This window comes from Aplidium turbinatum, chromosome 1 (assembly GCF_918807975.1).
Source record: "Aplidium turbinatum chromosome 1, kaAplTurb1.1, whole genome shotgun sequence".
Classification (NCBI taxonomy): Eukaryota; Metazoa; Chordata; class Ascidiacea; order Aplousobranchia; family Polyclinidae; genus Aplidium; species Aplidium turbinatum.
The window spans coordinates 11,536,020-11,556,793 of record NC_137472.1 but is presented as its reverse complement, the minus strand read 5'-3'; the positions used below and the strand labels follow the sequence as shown (position 1 = coordinate 11,556,793).

Below are 20,774 nucleotides of genomic sequence, written 5' to 3'. Positions count from 1 at the left end.
GACAAAGGCAAAGCACAATTTGACAGATTTTTATGTTTGATTTGTTTTGAAAATGCTCTCAGAGCGCACCAAATTGGAAGTGTTTTTCAAAAATTTCTGGGGGAGGCCCCCCAGACACCCCGCTGGAAGTGTTGCCTTCGGCAACACGCCTTCGGGCTTCGCCCGACGGTTACGCCCTTCGTGCCTAGGCCTACTACCTTGCTGCAGCATATTTACAAGTTGCTTTCCCAACGGTTTAAGCCACCGAACGTCACTGGTGATTACGTTTACTTTACATGCATGAATGGCAATAAAGTTACTTTGCTCAAAGCTGTCGTTTTCATGGTTTGTAAAACTATAACATAACTTAGTATGTTTTTTGTTTCCGCCATCATCATTTTTCAAACGTTTAAGATCTTGCGAAAGTTTCTAGCCTGGAAAAAAGAGGCACTTTCGCTAGGTCTCAATTGGAAATAACCCTGACAGCTAGTCACATTTTTGAGTTTTTTAGGTTACAAAAAAATCGTCCTACAGTCATCATCATTAAGTTCCTTAAATCAGGGACGCATATTGAAAACTGCAAAAGAACTTAATATAGGCCTAATACAAAAGAATTTAATGCAACTAATTAATCAATGTGGGCAAATGGCCAATATTATGTAGACCTACTTCACCAACGAAAACAAAAGAACTTAGCCTAATAATATTTATGAGCAAATAAATCAGGCCTAATAGTATTTTTTTGTGCTAACCCTTTGAGAGCCCTTGACGTTTCTCATACGTCATAAGAATGCATTATTTGTATGCCAAGGACGTATGTGATACGTCAAAATATGTAGTTAGTTGTATGCCAGGCTTTTTGTTTTTTTAAGATGGTTAGACGTTTCTGGTAGCCTACGTCCAAAGCAAATGCGAAATTCATGCTGAAGACAAATATTCACTGACGAGATACTTGATAAGGTTGAATTTTACCTCCCAAGTTTATAGCCATAGTACAGGAGCCAAAACAAAATAAATTGCTTTAATCTGTTTCAAAAGTTTATAACTTCTTTGATGATGAAATAAATCATGAGAGTGAAATATTAGGAGTAAATAGTAGTATTCCTCCAAATAAATGCCTTCACTATCAAAGTATGCTGAATAGTTAGAAAAAACAGAGTTTTTAGGGAAAAAAAGGCAAAATCATGACGTCATCAATGATAATTTTTTTTACAACGTCATACAAGCCATCGATGGCGCAAAACATATCCTTGACAGTTCCAAATCTATTTTGACAAAACAACCTAAACCAGCCTTTCAAAAATACGCCGAAATTCGTTTTTCATAAAAGTATCGATTTTGGTAAAATACCCTTGGCACAGAGGTAAACCCAATTGAAAAGAGCTGTGGATTCACACTTCATTTTAATGCTGGTACAAGTACAGAAACGGAACATATCTGCTTGCATTGAACATAACTATGTTTGGTTTCGCATGACTGCGGAAATACTAAGCTAATATCGCTAAACCGGAACGCCTTCTGCTGCAAAACCTATATTTCTTCCAGCGTCTCGTTTGTTCTTTCCAGGATTGTAATTGTCTTACTATTCTTTTTACGTTATTTTATTTTTATTTTCAATAACGTGGTCTGCTTGCTGACGGTAAGCGTGACTCTGTAAAATTAGCGCTTCTGCAGCATGCCTATGGCAATTATGTTAAAGAAAGCCAGGGGTTTTTGTGCTAAGACTTCACTATTCAATAAATTCAGATGATGCCAGGACGTCATTTAGTGAGGACGTGTGTGACATTGGATTTTTGAGCGTGACTGCACCAACGACCACAGTCCTTAGATGCCTTATAAAAATATTTTTTTCATCTCTGTCGTGAACTCACTTTGCATCATCAGAATAAACAATTGTAGGCTCACCAATATACAGTATATTAGGGTGGTCCTTAAAAACACGTTTATGGAATTTTGTAGGTGCCAGGTGTTTAAAGTGTTTTGTTCTGTCGAAAGCTTTCTCTAAAGTTATTATTATGTTTATAATGACATGTTCTATTCTCCGGTTAGGTAGGCCACATAAATCAGATCGGTTATCAGAGGTGTGAGCCTATTGGCGAGATTTTTACTGAGTATTTTGTAGTCAGTGTTGAGGAGAGAAATCGGTCTCCAGTTTTGAAGTTTTTTCTTTTTTACCTTTTTTGAAGATTACTTTTACTTTTGCTTCTCTCATTGAATGAGTCATTTTATTTCTCAGATAGCAGTTGGTAAACATTTTTAATATGTCATGTTTCAAGAAATGCCACACTTTTGGTAAAAAATTGAGCCGAGCCCGTCGGATCCTGGTGAGGAGTCTTTGTTTAAGGAATAAATAGCTGTTTTGACTTATGTTAATGTGATGAGCTGCTCTGTTCGTCCAGCATTTTCTTCATCGATTTTTGTATCTTCCAGTATATTTAGATAAATGTTGTCCTTGAGGTTGATATTATCTTTTACACCCCACCACGAGTGATAGAAGGTGTGGACTTCCTTACGTATTACTTTTTTCCAGTAAGAATTGTATCTTAGCGCTGTGTATTTCTGTAATGGAACTGCTTTTACAATTCTTCTCTTCTACTTTAAAGAAATTTTTAGTCGGTTCCTCATCGTTTACTGGGTTCGTTCTCGATCTGACTTGGGAGCCAGACATTTGGCAGTTTATAGCCTAATGTAGTAGAATTTGTTCACATTCTCCATTAATTCTTTTTGACGCTTCTCCAAGTTGTAATTTCGATGAGCTTCAATAATTTAGACCATGTTTTTTGCTTGGTGGTATTCCATTCGTCGCTTGAAAATGATGTCCTGCGGAAGTTCTATGACGATTTTTGAGCGTTTCTTTGCTTTGATCCCGCCATAAGAGCTTGTCGAGTGGTTCTGTTTGTGGTCTACAAAGTGCCCAATTGAGGGGTGAAATAATTTACGTTGTACCGGCTATAAAAAAACATTTAATGGTTTGTGTTTGAAATATAGTTTTGTAGAAACCTATCACTTGCCCCTGAAGTTTAACAACTTAGCCTACTCTACTAGTGAGGCAAAAGTAGAAAACGACACCTTGATTTCAATTTTAGTTTACAAATAAAGTAGTTAATTTACTCAAAAACAGTTTATGACTGTAAAAATAAGCTCTACGGCTCAACAGGCAAAGCTTCATTAAAATTGAAGATGCATTTCGACCAGGGGGAAAACAAAAAATGTTTAACTTTTTCTCCGGTTTACCCCTACTGTACTTCAAGTTCAGAAACTAAAGATATTATTTTGTTCGAAATAGTTATAGTTTGTCTAAAAATTGATTGAACAAATTTTATTTTTTACGTGTTTTGGCAGGTCTACTGTACATTTGTTTTGTTCTCATAGTCGTCTAAAAATAAGCTTCTGTGATGTCTTCTCATGTGAACTTACAAACTAAATTATTGGAAAAAATACTTTCGGATGATGATTTGAAAGTTTTGCTAAATGGGATAGAAAAATTCAGATCGGATAAGCAAAGTACCAAATGGAACGATCATGCTTTTTCACCAGGATTTTCGGCAGAAACTGGGAAGTACTGCTGTGAAAATTTGTGTCTAAAAGAAGGCAATGTTTTAGTTACAGGCTATCCAAAAACTGGTAAGAAAACAAAGAATTCGGTGAAATTATGTGCTGCAAGTAGGTTTACAACAGGAAATTATTTGTGTTGCAAGAAATGTAGGCTATGCATGGACAGAAGCCAATATAGGCTACTAGTGTAATATTGCAATCCTTACTTCATGAACTATAAAACCGCAGTTCTGTTATTGCTAATGTTAAATCAACACAGCCGCCTGAGGACTTTGCATCGATGAGTTTGCTAACCTTCTGGGTGGGGAACAGATGAATTCATTCAATAAGAGCTCCTAATTGGCAACGACGGTCTACCACAAAACAGAACCTCGATGTCTAAGGTGGTCTGACTACTCATCTTCTTTGCCGCAAAGTATTCACTTATGGTCGTTCGTTAAGCTTGTGAGGTGTGGTATCACCCCGACACAGGAAAAGGTGATCACCACATTGGAAGTGGATAAGACTAGACGCTTCAACAGGGTAGTGGATCACTTGTTTTTTTGATGCAAACTTCCTTAATGCTCGGATGTTCGACAGAAAGAGAGCGGAACTTACGGCTGATAAGGGTACCACGTATGAGTCGATCTGCTGGGATCTCTGAATGAGGGGCCTAAGGAGTCTAGTTTTAACTGGGTGTCGACACGCTTGTTTTTCGTCAAGATGCTGTGCAACATGCTGTTGTTGAGTTGGCATATAGCCACAGATCAACCTAAGTGATTTTAACTTTCAATAAATAAATAGTTTAATTTAGCCAGGACGCAATTCAATAACAATGAATTTTTTTGGAAGCTCTTATAGACTTTTCCATTCAGGTACAACTTGGACCAGTGAAATAATACAGCGCATCGTTTGTAAAGACGAAGAAGAATACCAACTCGCTTCTCTATTTCCTCATCCAACTACTATACTTGAAATAGCACCAAGTGAGTCCATTACACAGAATATCGTAGTCAGTTTTTCAATGGTTTTGGCAATTGAACGTATACGATTTGACCCGCGATTTTAATTTCCAAATTTATCCCTATTTACCAGAGATATGAAAGCAATACGCAAAAATAATAACGCAAGATTTAGAAATGACAGAAAATAAGAAAATATAAGTTTTAAGAGAATGTTTCTGAAATGATAAAGTTTTAACCACGGGAGGGAATTTCTAACTAGGCTACGTTAATTACCAAGAAAGGGGTACGCTAAACAAGTGTGGCCAGTTGTTTTTCTAATTTTAAACAGAAATGCTACTTCAAAGCGGTAGTCGCCCAAATCTTGTTCATTCAAAACTATACCAAAATTTGACGTTAAATAAATTTATTCAAAAACAAATTACATTCATCTCGTAATGATATTTGTAAACTTATTTAACCTGTAAGGAAACTACAAAGTTAGAAAATATTTGACTAAACCTCTAAAACTAAAAAAACTAATTTAAAAATGAAAACTACGTCTTAGGGCAGGTGTGTCCAAAATTTTTTTCCAAGCGGGCCAGATTTGATAATACGGAAGTGCCCGCGGGCCAACAGCTTCTAAAAATCTTATTTTACATAAAGAAAGATACATAGCCTATATTATATAGCAATATTGTGTTACTGCATTTAATGTCATTTTCATGCAACAAAGCAATATGCAGGTTAAACTATTTCATTGTATACATATTCCGAGATATGATGAGTTAGACTGTAGGCTATAGGTTATCTGCCTTTCCATTAGAAATTTGGACATCCAAAAACTTTGCAAAACAAAAACTGAGAAGGTCTGCAGCTCACAAAAATAAGTTGAACCGAAAAAGCTCAACACTTTTTTGCAAATTTTGCATTTCTTGAATTATTTTTATTTAACTGCTGGAAAAAGGCACGAGAGAAAGATGTTGCTGTCGGCATTACAAGGAAGCTCCGCTAGCTGCAGGGTGAACTGGAGCTGGTAATGACTTGAGTCTCATCCGGGTTCAAACAGAAATAAGTGAATAGCAATAAGTCTTTTAGATTTTCGGTACAATAAAACGGCCGTTAAATTTGCTAGCAAGAAAGTTGATGAATGCTCGACTGTCACTCATTATTACCATATTTTCCAGGCAATAATAGTTGATTTCGTAATTATGACCCAAGAATGATTCAAGCTTTTCTCGCCTGACTTTTGTCTGTAAGAAAATACTGTAAAACATGCAAGTTGAATTTGTATGGTCTGTGTGTCAACGGGCTAAAAATAACACATTGTGCTAAGAGATGGGGAGAATAAATCTACTTTCAACTTTAGACCTGATCTTAAAGTACAACAGTATATCCTAAGATCTCTGATATATATATTTTTTAAACTAGTGAATTTTTGTCTAAAAACCCTCCCTAGACTGAAAATTACAATTCTCGTAAAATTTTGTTGCATGGCATGAACGTCATTTTTTTTTTTAGATTTAATGTCAAATATTGTTTGCTATTGTACCGTACTAAATCGCGTTAAAAATGTTGCAGGACAGCTGTAAACAGTTTGTTTTTGGTCTTGGTTTCATCGTAGACACGGTAAAGTGGTCAATTCGATTCGTGCGCATGACCATGCGCATGCGCAAAAGCGTACCAAATATAGAAATATTCTGCATTGAGAAAGTTGGCAATCGCCGACTTGTCATTATAAACAATTCAAATGTGCATCTATTTATGGGGTCAAACTATAGTCAATATCCATAGCTGGCTGGTCTATGGGTATGGGTTTTAACTGGCTGGTCTTCCACAGTTGTACAGTACACAGGTTCACCAAATACTGTGGAGCCAAAGCTTCATATTTGGCTTGTGGATCAAAAAACAATCGGAGAAATACGGTAGGTTTCAAGCAAAACAGCTCATTTATGGATGTTGCCTTTTCTTGCCTGGAGTGCATTGTGAAGGTATTTACAGAAAGACGTTTTGAAAGTTCACTTTATAGTATTGGCGCCTTGTCTACTGTCTAGTGTCCTTTTGATAGAACTTTCTCCACAACCACTTCTCGTCGACCACCAGCCATTTGGCCCACAACAAGTTTACACTCAATATTGTCGTTGAAGCATCTTTAACAGTAAGTGTCAGCATGAGGTTTTCAATTGGTTGTTACGGCAAAAGCGTAGTACCAGAGGCAAGTCGATCCCCATAATGTCATTGTAGGGGAGGCGGCGTGTCGTATGTTGAGACGCCGCTTATACACAGCCATCGACAACATCCCTGGGCACGATGGTGGTGAGGGGTGACCAGGACACAAGTCTTTAATGCTTCACGTTCTGATTTATTCTGAGTCTAGATGTGAAGACGTAAAACAACACAGCAAGCATCATGTCAAGCGAAACATTAGACAGAAATAGAGCAGAGGTCGACCAATCCAACATTGAAATTAATCCATGACCCCTTCTCACCGGCTACTAAACTGAGACCAGCACCAACTAAAATATGGACGGAGATTTCAAATAGTTTTTACGAAAGGTCTTAAAATATACTGTTGTATCTTAAAACAGGGTTAAAGTTTAATTTTAAAACAATCCGATTAACCCCCCCCCCCCCTAATTGTGCAACAACAGGCGAGGGCCTTATGAAAACAAATAGCTGGCTAGATTTAGCCTGTGAGCCGGACTTTAGACACCCCGGATATAAAGTATCGTGTGTCAAGCAATAAATCTTGTTATTTTTTTCTAGTTCTTTATTATTATGCTTTGATGAGCTCGATTAATTTCAATGGGAAAATTTTGGGCTACTATTACTGTAAAATAACACTTTACCGGAGAAGTTTTAACAACATCTGGCAACACTAAAGCTTCCACAAATTCCTGGTTTCAACGTTGATGTTGCAGGTTTAACTCAGTAAAATTAAAGTGGAGATTTAAAAATATCAAAGCTTAAAAACAAAATTTTAATGAAGAACGAAACTACGGGTAAAAAGTCAATTATTAATGGCCCACTGCCTGCTGGTGTCCCAACTAGGAGAGTCATTCTTTTCATTACCACTAACCATGTTGAGTGAAAATCATTATTCTTTAAAGCAGTAATTCTCAACCTTTTTTTGCATGGCTAATTTTTATTATATCACACTTTTGTAGTTCACTATTTTTGCGCAAGGCCACCACTAAGCCCACAAAACAGAATTAGAATCGCATTATTAGATTGTGTTAATTAATAATTACAACACACGAATGAGAATCTTTCCGAAGATTCTATCCGGAGCCAGCACCCACGGATTGAAAACAGCTGCTCTCGAGACGGTTTATTGTTCTTCAATAAGCATAAGCTCTTTATTGATGTACCGATAGCCTTAAAGTTTGAAGTAATGAAAAAGATTCCTTTGAAACGGCGGGATGCTGCTGCGTCTTATATGCAAGCTGATCTAGTCAATGTGGAAAAGTACATAAAAGAAAATGCAAAGGTGCATGCAATTTTTTCTGTTTATAGAGATTAGCAATTGGACATTTGCGACATTAGGAAAATGGCATTATTTCTATGTTAAACGCGGATTGATTGCTAAGTTAAAAGAAAACAATCAAGCTAAAGAGCTTTACCTGAAGATAGTTAACACACTCGCTAACAGTGTGTGCACCCCCTAGTTAGGAGCCTCTGATTTACTTTTGAGGCTGTTGATTGTCCTTTTTCGAACACATTGTAGAAGATGTATGAAGGTGTATTTTGATATAGGCTCAAAGTTTGAAGTAATGGCAAAGGTTCCTTTGAAGCGTCGAGTTTCACAGACTCATATACAAGCTGGTCTTTTCAATGTGGAAATGTACACAAAGGCAAACGTGAAGGTGTGCTTGGACGTATATTATTATTATTTTTTATTATGATACCGTACGCAATTGGAGTTGTGACATTTGAAATGTGATTTTCTGTATCTTTTAAAAATGGATTGATCTCTTACTTGGAACAAAACAGTTTTACTTTTTGTCGTAATTAAACTAAAAAAATTTTCATGAGAAGTAATTAATTTACTACTTTTGAGTGACCAGCATAATTTTAAAATATCATGAGATGTTTCAGTTATAAATATGAAAACCAATTACACAGTATGCGACATACACTCGTCACACCACAATTGGTTTTAACAGAAGCTAACATTACTTCATAGCCATGCATTATTTCAGATAGTTTATATACTTCGCAATCCAAAGGATCAGATGGTTTCTTATTACAAGTTTCTCCAAGTCATACCTTCAGGCCAAAAAGAACCACTTCTGTCGATGCGTAACTCTGGTTGGGATAGATTTTTTGAACACGTAGTTCAAGGTAAGTAATGTTGCATGACGAGATGAGAAGGTTCACTTTTTTAACTACTCTAAAAAATCAATTTGGCAGTGTTTTACTTCTCTTTACAAGTTTATTTCAACCTTAAAGTGCTCTACAACTAATTTAGCTACCGTACTATTAATAGATAATAAACTATTTTTTTCTAATGTACCCTTTGACAAGTTTGAAGATAAAATTTATATCATGTTTAATTTAATGGAGACCACTAATTAGTGTGCTCTTATTTGCAAAAACAAAGGAACGCTGCTTTGAAACCCATAGGCTACACGAATGACGTCATGATACTAAAAAAAAGTAGAAGTGTTTGCTTTTCGACTGTTTTCGATCAACAATTTCAGATATTGTTGGAACAATTTCGAAAAGTTTCCCGGATGTTGTCTTTAGGAAATATGGGCTAACCAAAATTGGTTGTTTGTGTTATGCTTCCAAGTGTAGCGAATCCTGATTCACAGAAGTACGTGGTTGCAAACGTCACAATACTAATAATGATAATAATGCTTTGCTTCGTCGGTAAAGGTTAGCACATGACCATAAATTTAACAAAGCCCCGTTAACTCAGTGGTTACGCGTCCGGTTCAAGATCACGCGGCGTTAGGTTCGGTTTTCGGGGTGTGCGCTTGAACAACGCATTTCAGGTCTGCTCTCCATGCAGCGGCACCTAGTGAATGGAATAATTCTCCGGCAACAACACTTTAATAATATAGGAAAACTTCGCTCTGCCAGTTTACGTAACCGGCCCTGCGTCAAAGCCTCCACAAGTAGGCTATGTGAAACTACCAGAGATAAACTATCAAGGCTTTGTCAGTCCGAGAATAAAGATTCAAAAACTTGTTGGCGCTATGTTAATTCCAGATTAGAAAATGTATTTCAATTTTCTTGATTGTGAAATCATTGATTTCCGCTTTAAATATGATTCTAAACCTCAAGCTCAAAAGCTTTCAATTTCATCACGAACATCAATAACGGCTACACTTTGTCCTTGTATTTTACAAGTATACGTGGAGAACAGCTGATTCCCTTCAGGGCCGTTGACAGGATTTCTCGGGCCCGGTACCAATTTATTTTGGGCCCCCTTCATCGACAAAGTTATGAATATAAAGTTTGTGTACAAACTTTTATTGATGTCGTTTAAGCATGGTCATTTAACAAATCTTGCGCAATCTTAAAATCTCTTGAACCGCAAAACTTACTATCTCTATCTAGCGGTTGCTTTTTTGAACTTTTATTTGTCACATGGCGCTAGATTATTACTTCCCGATTCCATTGATATTTCACTGGTCATTCTAGGGTCACCAGAAGAGAATTGACAGCACTACAGACCGTCAGAAAGTTTTCAATTTCGGAAAGGTGTTTGGGCCTAGGTCAAGCATGCCATTTCAGTTTTTGAGTTTGAACAAATATTAGCCTGGTTATTTTGAAATTCGTGTTTCGGGTAATATTCGTGGTTAGGGAAATCACTATACTAGACTAAATTCTTATTTTACTGTTTGTTGGCAGAGGTGGCTATTTTACCACCAGAAAGCTGAAGTGGGCGCGGTACCCAGAAGGGGGCCCGGTACTTTACCATCTGACGGCTGAAAGGGCTGTTTTAACCTTTGATCGCAATTCCTTTAGATCTGATTATATTAAGATCTTGATAATGTTTGAAGTCGCGGAGAATTTTTTAAATTCGGGCCCTTTAAATATTCCGGGCTCGGGTCCAAAAGTATCACCTAGACCCCCTTGTCAACGCCCCTGATTCCCTTAAAGGGGAAAGGTTGCTTCCAAAAGAAATCTAGGGAGGGAAAAAAGGCTAACTACTCGCCTAGATCAGTGGTTCTCAGCAAGGGAGGCCATTGATCTAGCTGACGTACGCTATTTTCTAAACTGTCTAGTTATTTGGTTGTCTAGCTAACTTTAAAAAAAATCTAAAAGGCTAGCAAAAATTTGGACAGATAGCGCTCGCAGTGGCTTGCTCTAGCGAGGAAAGCAAAGTTGTCGGATAATCACTTTTGGCAGCACTGTCTCCAATGCCACCAGAGCACAAAATCGTTTAAATTTCTAAAGGTCTACTCAAGGGTAGGCTACTTGCCTATCAAAAATATTTTAAAAAAAAATGAGCTTTCTACATATTTCAGTTTTTCTTGTGATTATAAACTTTTTAGGTAATTTGTTTGAGGCAAAACGGATATCGATATATCAGTTGTAACGCAGCCTAAAAGAAACAGCTTTTTTTGGGGGGTAAAAGTTGTTTTCAAACAGATAGCTAGCTAGTTTGAAGACGTGAAACAGCAAAGGTACATCTGTCAAACACTGTTTGACAAACAGCTAATTTTATTCTTATTTGAATATTACTAGGCTATTGAAAAAGTTGGATTTATGGCGCGAAAGCATTCTTTAAAATAATTTTACTGATCACCAAACCTGACTGTTTTTATTCATAGATATTCATTCTAACAAGTTTACAAAAAATCGCTAAATCTTGACAATTAACTCACAAAATGAACTTAGAGGCAAAGCGATTATATGCTATGTTTGTTTTGCCCCATCTCCGGGCCAAAACGGACACCCAGAGTAAAAATTGTTTTTTTGTGAATAACAAAAAAAAAAATAATAAAAAACACATTAAGTTTCATGTTCTGAGCAGCTGTTGTTAAGTGACATGTTAATCCAAAAAACCCAATAAGTCTATGATGTTAAAGTTGTTTGCTCAAATAGAGCACTTTCAAGTTAGCATGTCCTTTTTGCCCGCTTTCCCATACTCGATAAAGAAAAAAAAATTGTTAACTCCATAGGGAACCAATGTGATACACGCCCATATGCTTTGTTCAACCCAGACAGCCACTTTTTCTGCTCCAGATTTGGTAGAGATCTGGTCAGATCCGTACCCGATTTAAAAAAAAAGATCTTGACCAGATGAAGTGGCTGTCTGGAAAATGTGTAGGCTATGCAGTGTTAATTCGCAGTTGTACGTTGCATTTGCGTGTTCACCTCTGCTGAAACACAACGGTTTCAATCAGATATATGAGCAGTGAGTGTGTCGTAGTAAACGTGTTGTTAGGGTTTATTGTATTTTAACTTTACAGTAAGCCTATAACCTAAACTAATTTACGCAGCATTGATATTTTACATGTGCAATTATTAACAATAATCTAATTATAGCAGTAGACATGGCTACCTAAAGATACGGCCTGATTTGTCACATTTTGCAGAAAATTTCGGTTTTGCTAACTTTGGGAGAATGTTTAAATAGATTTTTCTAAAAATTTATTTTTACACTTTCTTTACTGCTTTCCCTAGATTACACAAGAGGTTTTAACATCCTCATATGTTGAAAAACAAAAACAATTTGATTTCGAAGATTTTAGTCAGACTGTTAATTTTTCAATAACAGTCTGATTCAGCGTTTTTCTACTTTTATATCATTAGGAGACAGCAAAAAATAAAAAAAATCTCAAAAAATGTCAGTCAAACACTAGCAGTAGCGGTAATCAGAATCTGCAAAATGTGACAAATCAGGCCGCATCTCCAGGTGGCCGTGCAGTAGGCCAAATTAATGTTCTAGAATACAGCAAAAAAAGTTCTACTTTTTTAACCTAAGCGCAACAAACATTTCTAATTAGTGAAGGGTTGTATGCTGACCCAGACATATCTTGAGAAACCTTCGTTATCATTTACTTTACGGTAGTGTGTTAATTGAAAGCGATGGTCTGCAAGTTTTCACGTATCAGACTGCTCAAAACGTGAGATGCCCGTGGCCGTGCAGAATCACTTTTCTAGCAAAGCCTGCAGTTTTTAACTGACAAATGACAAAGTAAAAAATACATTTTAAGTTCTGTAGCTTAAATATATTGTTATTGTAAAAATATGTTATAAATTTGGCAGCGAAAATACACTAACCGGAAAAAGTATTCGCTATTTACTATACAGAAACGTAAGCTTACACAACCATCCAACATAGGGGATTTTCCATGGACCATGAAACCAGGACAATGGTATCCTGACCATATATTGACATGGTACAAGCATAAAGACAATAAGAATGTCTACTTCATTTACTATGAAGATATGATTAAGGTAAGTTCCCGTCATGTTTAAATTGCAAAAAATTGAACTAAGCTACAAACAAGCTTTCCACAACTGATCAATTTTATGACAGATCAATTCTTGAGTCTCTTGAAGTTTTTTCAATGTGATTTAACCGGTGTCCGACGTTTTCTTCGTAAACAGTTCTTCGTAAAGCAATTCTTCGTAAGCAATTTTTCGTAAAACAATTCTTCGTAAAGTTAAATCTTTGTAAAACAATTCTTCCCAAAGCATTTATTCGTGCATGCAATGGAGATTTGATGTATACGAAGAAATGCTTTACGAAAAATTCTTTTACGGATTTCATTTCACCAACAACTGTTTACGAACAATTGTTTTACGAAGAATTGCTTACGAAGAATTGCTTTACGAAGAACTGTTTACGAAGAATTCGCCTATAACCGATTTAACCAATCATGACCAGTTGCGAACATTGTAGGCCTACTGTAGAAAAACAACCTAACATCATCTGATAAAAACTTAACAAAAACTATGATATTATCAGTGTTGTCCGTTGACGCCGTCAACTTTTTGTTGACGCTGAGGCTAGCGCCGTCATTTCTTTTAATTGACGGAAGTGATAGCGCCGTCAACTATTTTGCCGATTTAATGCGTCAAGCGCTATGCGTCATTTTTTGTTATCTCGTTTCACAATGTATTTTGGCCAGCGCGACTCAAACGAATTACCGGCTTTCGCGTTGGTTGGAATGGCTACCTGGAATGCAAGCGGAAGAAGTTCGCCAAGTGGTGATCACTCATATCGTGAGCAGTAGCCTATCGAGAACGAGAGATCAGAGAGAGAAAGCGAAAGGTCAATGAATGTCATTGCGGAGGTTGAAGATACTTTATTTCAAGAGCTCTATGCCCCTGAAAAGGGCGATTTTGTTGCAGTGGACCTCGTCAAAAGATTTATATAATTATGCTAAAACCATCACACAGCACGCTTGGAACAGTGTTGCCTTTCAGAGTGAAGGTTTTCAAGGCTTGGTTTTGAAATACAACGCACCAATACCATTCAGCGCTGCTGTGGAACGCATGTTTTCGCTTGGAAAGGACATTATGCGTCCCAAACGCAGCACATTGTCAGACAAACGTTTTGAAATGCTTGTGTTTCTACAAGGAAATAACTAATAAGCTAAGCAGTTAATTACAATACAGTCTCAAAACATAATGCCTGCTCTTTATTCATAGCTATTGTTAGCCTAAACTTGGTTGAAATACTTCTGTTTCATAAGACCCTGGCTAAAATAGCGCTAGAAATTAGCGCAGACGCTGAGGCCGTCAATTTATTTAAGAGCTGACGCAGTACTTTACACCGTAAAGTTTTTAGGCAAGTCGCGCTGACACTGACGCAGTCAATTTATCTCATTGACGCGTGCAACACTGGATATTATTTTACCAAATGTCGGCTCAAGACCAAATAGACAAAATGAACTCCACCAATAAAAGATTTTTTTATCATTTTCAAGGGTCGCAAACTAGCCTATTTATAATTGAGCACTTACAAATCCTATTCAACGTAACTCATCATTATATGCTAATGCTAAAGCAAAAACTACCAGGTGACATCAACACATTTTTTTACTCATTTATAAAACTTTCCTTGCCTTGCATTTTTGTCTGTTATTTGACATTTTTGTCACTGCATTTGAGATATGTTACATTTCACTGTATGTGATAATGTTCGCAATGCTCATTCAAAGTTGCAATTGTTTAAATTGTTATGGTCTCATTTTTCCCAAGTCTCAATTCTGCTAATGATATGTTTTAAAAGTCTGGTATCCTTCTTATGTCCTATTCCACCCTCTTGAAGAGTGAAATGTAGTGTACAAAACAGACTTTTTAAAACTTCTTTTAAAAACTTTAGCTTATCTTGCAGTATTTTATGAAACAGTGACAGTACAATCTGATCCTAGGTTCTCTGATAAACGTACAAATCGTAGAATGTCTTTCTGTGGTTTTTAACAATTTACGTTCCTATTCAATCAGTGGTGGGATGGCGCAGCGGGTAAGAAGCTCGCTTTCTAATCATGCAATCCTGGTTCGACTCCCGGCTTATGCTGGTTGTGAAAAAAAAACACCGCTTACCTCTACCCAGGGTGTAATAGATTGGGTGGGCGTAATTGCTGAAGTAAAGGCGGCCGAGAGAAAGGAAATAACTGACCACCCTACTAACCTACTTTCGTTTGTGTCGAAGGCTTAGTATAATGAGAACCTTATCTTCTCATCCCCCGATGCTTGGATCAAGTATGGGACTCGCCTTTTTATGTTCCTATTCGTGGTAAGCTACTGAAAATGATCGATATTTTTAAATGAACTTAACTTTGTAGGATCTCGAAGGCCAAATCAAATCATTGGCAACGTTTTTGGACGCCCCAGTGACTGATGAAAAAATAAAAACTATAGCTGATGCTTGTAGTTTTAAAAGTATGAAAGAAACTTATTCAGCTGGAGAAACATTCAAGTCATTCTTTATGAACATAAACATGCAAAAAGGTGAGATTAAACAGTATTTTTTGTTGTTGCTTTAGAGTCCAACTCTGGTTGATTGGTTCAAAGAAAACAGAAAAATAGGCCTACACATTTAGAAAAAAATCCGAGACGCTTTGATCCAACATATAGCTTAAGATGGTCCTTATTTGCGATCTTTTAAATTTTTAAACGGGCGCCTTCTAAAATATTTCCGAATGAGTTAAAATGGAAACCTCAAGTTTTTATTCAATTAATCAACATCTAAGGTATGCTCAAAGACCTTGATTTTTCTCCGCATTTTGAATTGTTCGATTTCATTTCGAACATGTTTACCGTGCAGATATATGAATCGCCGTGGTGATTCCGCGGCTCTCGTTTCACCGTTACACTCTGAACTTCTTAGCCTTAACTTACTTCAAGCCCAGAAACGGGTTTTAGTATAATGTTTGCAGTTTTTATGAGGAACCTAGGATTTATCTTAATTTCCCAGCTTCATGTCTAAGTAATAAGCTTTATAACTTCTTTTATTAAAATCACTCAGACTGAAGCGCGTGTTCTCCGTATACTTGTCACAAATACAGTATATCTGGATTGTTGACAACGTCCTACATGTCATAGGCATATTTTATTAGCTGTGTATACAGTAGCTCAGAATAAAATTCCATGCAGAAAAGGGTATGCATAAGCAAGCAATGGCATACAATAAAATTTCGTTTGTACAAGTAACAATTTCAATAGGCCTGGTTTTCAATAAAAAGCTGCATTCATAACCACATGATTTTCAGGTTATTTCTTCGTGTGATGTACCACGATTTTCAACCTTTATCATTGAACTTTAAGTCTCTTTTTCATTCCTTCCAGTTTATTTTAACATCTCTCTCTCTCGTGTGTTTGTGAATTTACGATAACAATCAAGTGAATTGAACAAATGCAATTATGACATCACAATGAATCAGTGCTAAAATGAGTGATTTTACTAATAAAAAAGCTTTCGGGTAATGATTTCAAATATCCTTTGTCGAATACCTCGATAACTAGAGCCAGTTTGAAAACACTAAGTGCATTTTCGGAATCAGAAAGCTGATATATTCTGAAACGATTTTCACGCTTTGTGCCAAATGTTTTGTTAGCCGGTGAAGACTAAAGGACTGCAGTACTGCACATAAAATCAGAAAAGCAAACACAATTATCATCCAAGTAGTGGCTGGGCGCTGAAAGAAACTCCTTCATGTAACTAAACCTGAACTTGTTGAGAATCAGAAGGTCAGAGTATTGCGAACACGTGCAAAGAAATATTCATCATATTGTTATTTGAGAACATTTGATAACCGCTCATTTCTAGTAGTGTCATATTTTTGTTATTTTTTCAATGGGACCCAGCCACGTAAAATTTTGTTTGCATTGAGCATACCTTAATTGTCGTTTAAAACAAAAAATATTTCACACGAAGTGATTTTACATCAAGCGGAACCAATGTAAGGAACGCTTATACAATATTCTTCAACTGAAATTTTTAGCTACATAGGCCTATAAGGACCATCCTTAATCTAGCTGTTGCAAAGTAAATTGTTCATACAAAATTAAACAAAATAATGATAATAAATATGTACTGTAAACGGTTGACATAACATTACAACTTTTTATTTGGTTTTGTATAACAGCTGTTCAAATCATGTTTATACTCCTTTTGTTGACATATTTTACTATCAATGCAAAAATTGTCTGGAATAGCAGCCTACAGCAGTTTTATATTCGAATATCGGTGATGATAACACGCTATCCGTAAAATTGAAGACTGATTTGTTAATTTTACTTAGTAGACCTACTAGCAAAATTAAAGTATTGTGTTTACTCTCAGGTGGTGTTGGAGGGTGGAAGGATTTCTTTACTGTCAGTCAGTCTGAAAGGATTGACGCAATAATGGAAGAAAAGCTGAAAGATACCGATATCAAGTTTACTTACGAGCTTCACCCGTCCATATAGTTTTAATCTTCAACGTCATGAATTGTTTTGCATCTTGACTGCATATTATACACTATATCCTAGCTATATTTTGACATAACCATATGGCTATCTAGAGATATCTATATATCTAGAGATATCTATATATCTAGAGATGTCACATTCTGCAAAATTTTTCACGTTTTACCAACTATTGGTAACTGTCTGAATCAGGCATTAAAAAACAAAGACAATTTGATTCATAAAATTTTTGTGAGAATATTAATCACTCGAACCTAACTGGACGTTTTTCACCTTACTTTTTCTTTTTTTTACTGCTTTTCTAAAACAGCAAAAAGCTTTTATGTTATTACTAGTCAAGTAGTCAGCAAAGAGTAAACAAAAATTTTCCAAAATTTCAATCAGGCAGTAGCAGTAACGTTGGTCAAAATCTGTAAAATGTAACAAATTAGATTACATCTCTTTGTAGCCATGGCATAACTTGCTTGTCTTTTTTCATCTTTAGTTTTTGTCAAAATTACTCAAAGATTCTTTCTGAAAAATTTTCACCAAGCTTTTACTATTTTGCCTTGACAAGCCCAAGTGTCACATAACATTAGTGAACACTAACTCAGGATATTGAGGAGAGTTTCTCGGCAGAAAAGAAAGCGGGGGCTGTTTTTATCGACCTAACAGCAGCCTATGACACTGTTTGGCACCGTGGCCTGGTCTACAAGCTACTCCGCCTACTCCCTGACAGGCACATGGTCAAAATGATCATGGAACTCATCCACCAACAGGAGTGTTACCCTTACCACCGGAAGCGGAAAACCAAGTAGACTGCGGCGACTCAAAAACGGTGTCCCACAGGGATCAGTCTTGGCTCCCCTCCTCTTCAACGTCTATACGCACGACCTACCACCAACAACATCTGACAAATATGCATATGCTGATGACTTGGCCATCTTGTACTCTGCGAAAGACTGGCAATCATTACAAACGACGTTGAGCCAAGACATGACGACCATAACTGGATACCTTCATCAATGGAAACTGAAGCTCAGCGAAAGTAAAACTGTGACGGCAGCCTTCCATCTCAACAACAGGGAGGCAAAACGTGATCTGAAAGTGACCGTTAACGGCAAAATTCTGCCCCCCTGCCCAGAACCAACATACCTTGGGGTTACACTTGTCAGGTCACTCACATACCGTCACCATTTACAGTCACTACGCAAAAAGCTGACATCTCGAGTCGCCCTGTTGAGACGTCTGGCAGGCACAACTTGGGGTGCAGGTGCTGACACCTTGCGCACTGCAACCCTGGCTCTGGTTCACTCCACTGCTGAATACTGCACCCCTGCCTGGTGCCGCAGTGCCCACACCCGCCTCATCGACAGCCCAATCAACGACGCATTACGAACTGTGACTAGATGCCTGCGCCCAACTCCAACAGAGTATTTATCAATCCTTGCAGACATCCAACCTGCTGAACTCCGCCGGAAGGGAGCCATCATACACCTGGGTCGCCGGCGGGGGATCCTAACCACTTGCTTCATGCAAAACTCAACATCCCACCTCAGGAATACCCCCGGCAACTAAAGTCAAGACACCCCTTTTTGCCAGCTGCTGTTGAATTACTACATCCATTCAGCGATCATGCCATCAGCGCAGCACACTTCATGGAAGATACTTGGAATGCAGCATGGTGCGCCACCGACACCAAACTACATGGTTTTATACCCCACCCGGTGGCGCGCCCCCCTGGTATGGACCTGCCTCGGCCGACTTGGGTCAAGCTCAACAGAATCCGAACCGGAGTCGGTTGCTTCCATTCCAACATGCACAAGTGGGGTCTGGCTCTCTCATCGGCCTGCGAATGCGGCGCGGAGGAACAAACTGCTGGTCATGTCGTTCTCGAATGTCCCATCTACAAGGCACCAAATGGAACGCATGGAATAGCAACGCTGGTCGAAGCTACACTCACCTGGCTCTCCACCACCTGCCTTGAAATTTGATCTAGTCTCAAACGAAAGAGAGTGAACAACGCATGCAAGTGTTGTAAACTACTACATTGCGCATAAGCCTACGTGGAATAACTCTCAAATAATCCTCTCTAAATGCCAAATGTGAGCAGGAGACTTTTTATTTTTTGTGTTGGCGGCGCTTTATTTTGTATCCTAGCATCTCATACTTATATCTTCATCATTACCCGCCTCAGTGTATGCCTCTTTTGACATAAGTTTATCTTTGTTATTGTAATATACGAATAGGATTAAATTAGATAGGCTATCAACAACTTTATCAACATAAACATCTTAACAGAAGTTCTGACAAAACTGTGGTAGATGTCAATGTTTTTATTTTGGACTGAGAATATCTCGTCATATAAACTGCAAACGTTTTAAAGTTTTTGCTAACTATTCACTTAGTTAATCGACAATTAGTTTTCCCAGACTTCATAGGTGAATCAGTAGGCTAATCTGTGTTTCTGGTAAGCAGATTGAGGTTGGTGCATAAGGAAAGAATAACCTGCGGAATAATTTCATTTATCCACAGACTTAGTAAACCATTGGTTGATCTACTGTTGGTGTGTCCACTCTCCACTGTCCAGTAGCCTACTAAACGTGGTTACCCAAAAACGGATAAATATTGATGGTTTACTGTTGGACTTTTGCATGAGCTGCATTAGCATCAATGGCTTGACAAGGGCTAGATGTGTAGCAGAAAACATTTGCTATATTTGTTTATGTAATCCTGTACAATCCTATTAAATGTTATATTGCTACTGAGTTTTGTCTGCTTTGGCATGAAGAGGTAAGAAATGTCACACTGTTACGCATTTTAATCGAATAATATCTCAGTAGGGCTATCGTAGCCATTTTAACCCTAGTGGGTCTCGCGCTATTTGCATAACACTGATGTATCATTTTTTCACACAAACAAATGCAAAGTAAACTTGGTTCAGTTTTCAAGTTTTCCGATTGTTGAAGTGTTCTTGCCGGGGAATTATTCCTTTCACTAGGTGCCGCTAAATGGAAAGCAGTCCTGAAATGCTTTGCTCAAGTGCACATCCCGAGAGTCAAACCAGCGCCGCGTGATCTTGAGCCGAGCGCGTAGCCACTGAGCTAACGGGCCGGACAAGTATTTGTATGAGCACAAAGAGGATTTATTGCTTCACAGTAGTATGGATCGAAAGCAAAGTAATTCAAAATGTATGGGTTGAGTCCAACCGAAACTACTCTCTGGTCCAGTTAAACATGTGAAGCAGCCAAAGAGACTCTCTATATTTCTACGCAACAAATGATTTCCATAAGTCGTCATGATGTCTTCATTCTACCTACAACGTAGGCTACTCCAGTAACGGATCCAGTAAGGGGCACATGCCCCAGAAACAGAGAAATATACATATAAGCTACCAAATTTTTCTCCGTTTTTGCAAATCTTTTTCTCTTGCTTCGCTCGCTCTACATACTTCAT

At 37.6% G+C, this 20,774-nt stretch overlaps 1 protein-coding gene across 1 annotated transcript; it reads left to right on the top strand.

The window, feature by feature from the left end:
* Positions 1-3,361: 3,361 nt before the first annotated feature.
* LOC145776746 (sulfotransferase 6B1-like) lies at positions 3,362-20,086 on the top strand. Its single transcript, XM_082587976.1, has 7 exons — positions 3,362-3,603; positions 4,389-4,499; positions 8,211-8,320; positions 8,657-8,798; positions 12,760-12,875; positions 15,215-15,380; positions 17,215-20,086. Exons 1-7 carry the CDS (start codon positions 3,375-3,377, stop codon positions 17,337-17,339), a joined length of 999 nt encoding a protein of 332 aa, XP_082444102.1. The 5' UTR covers positions 3,362-3,374; the 3' UTR covers positions 17,340-20,086.
* The last annotated feature ends 688 nt before the right edge of the window (positions 20,087-20,774 follow it).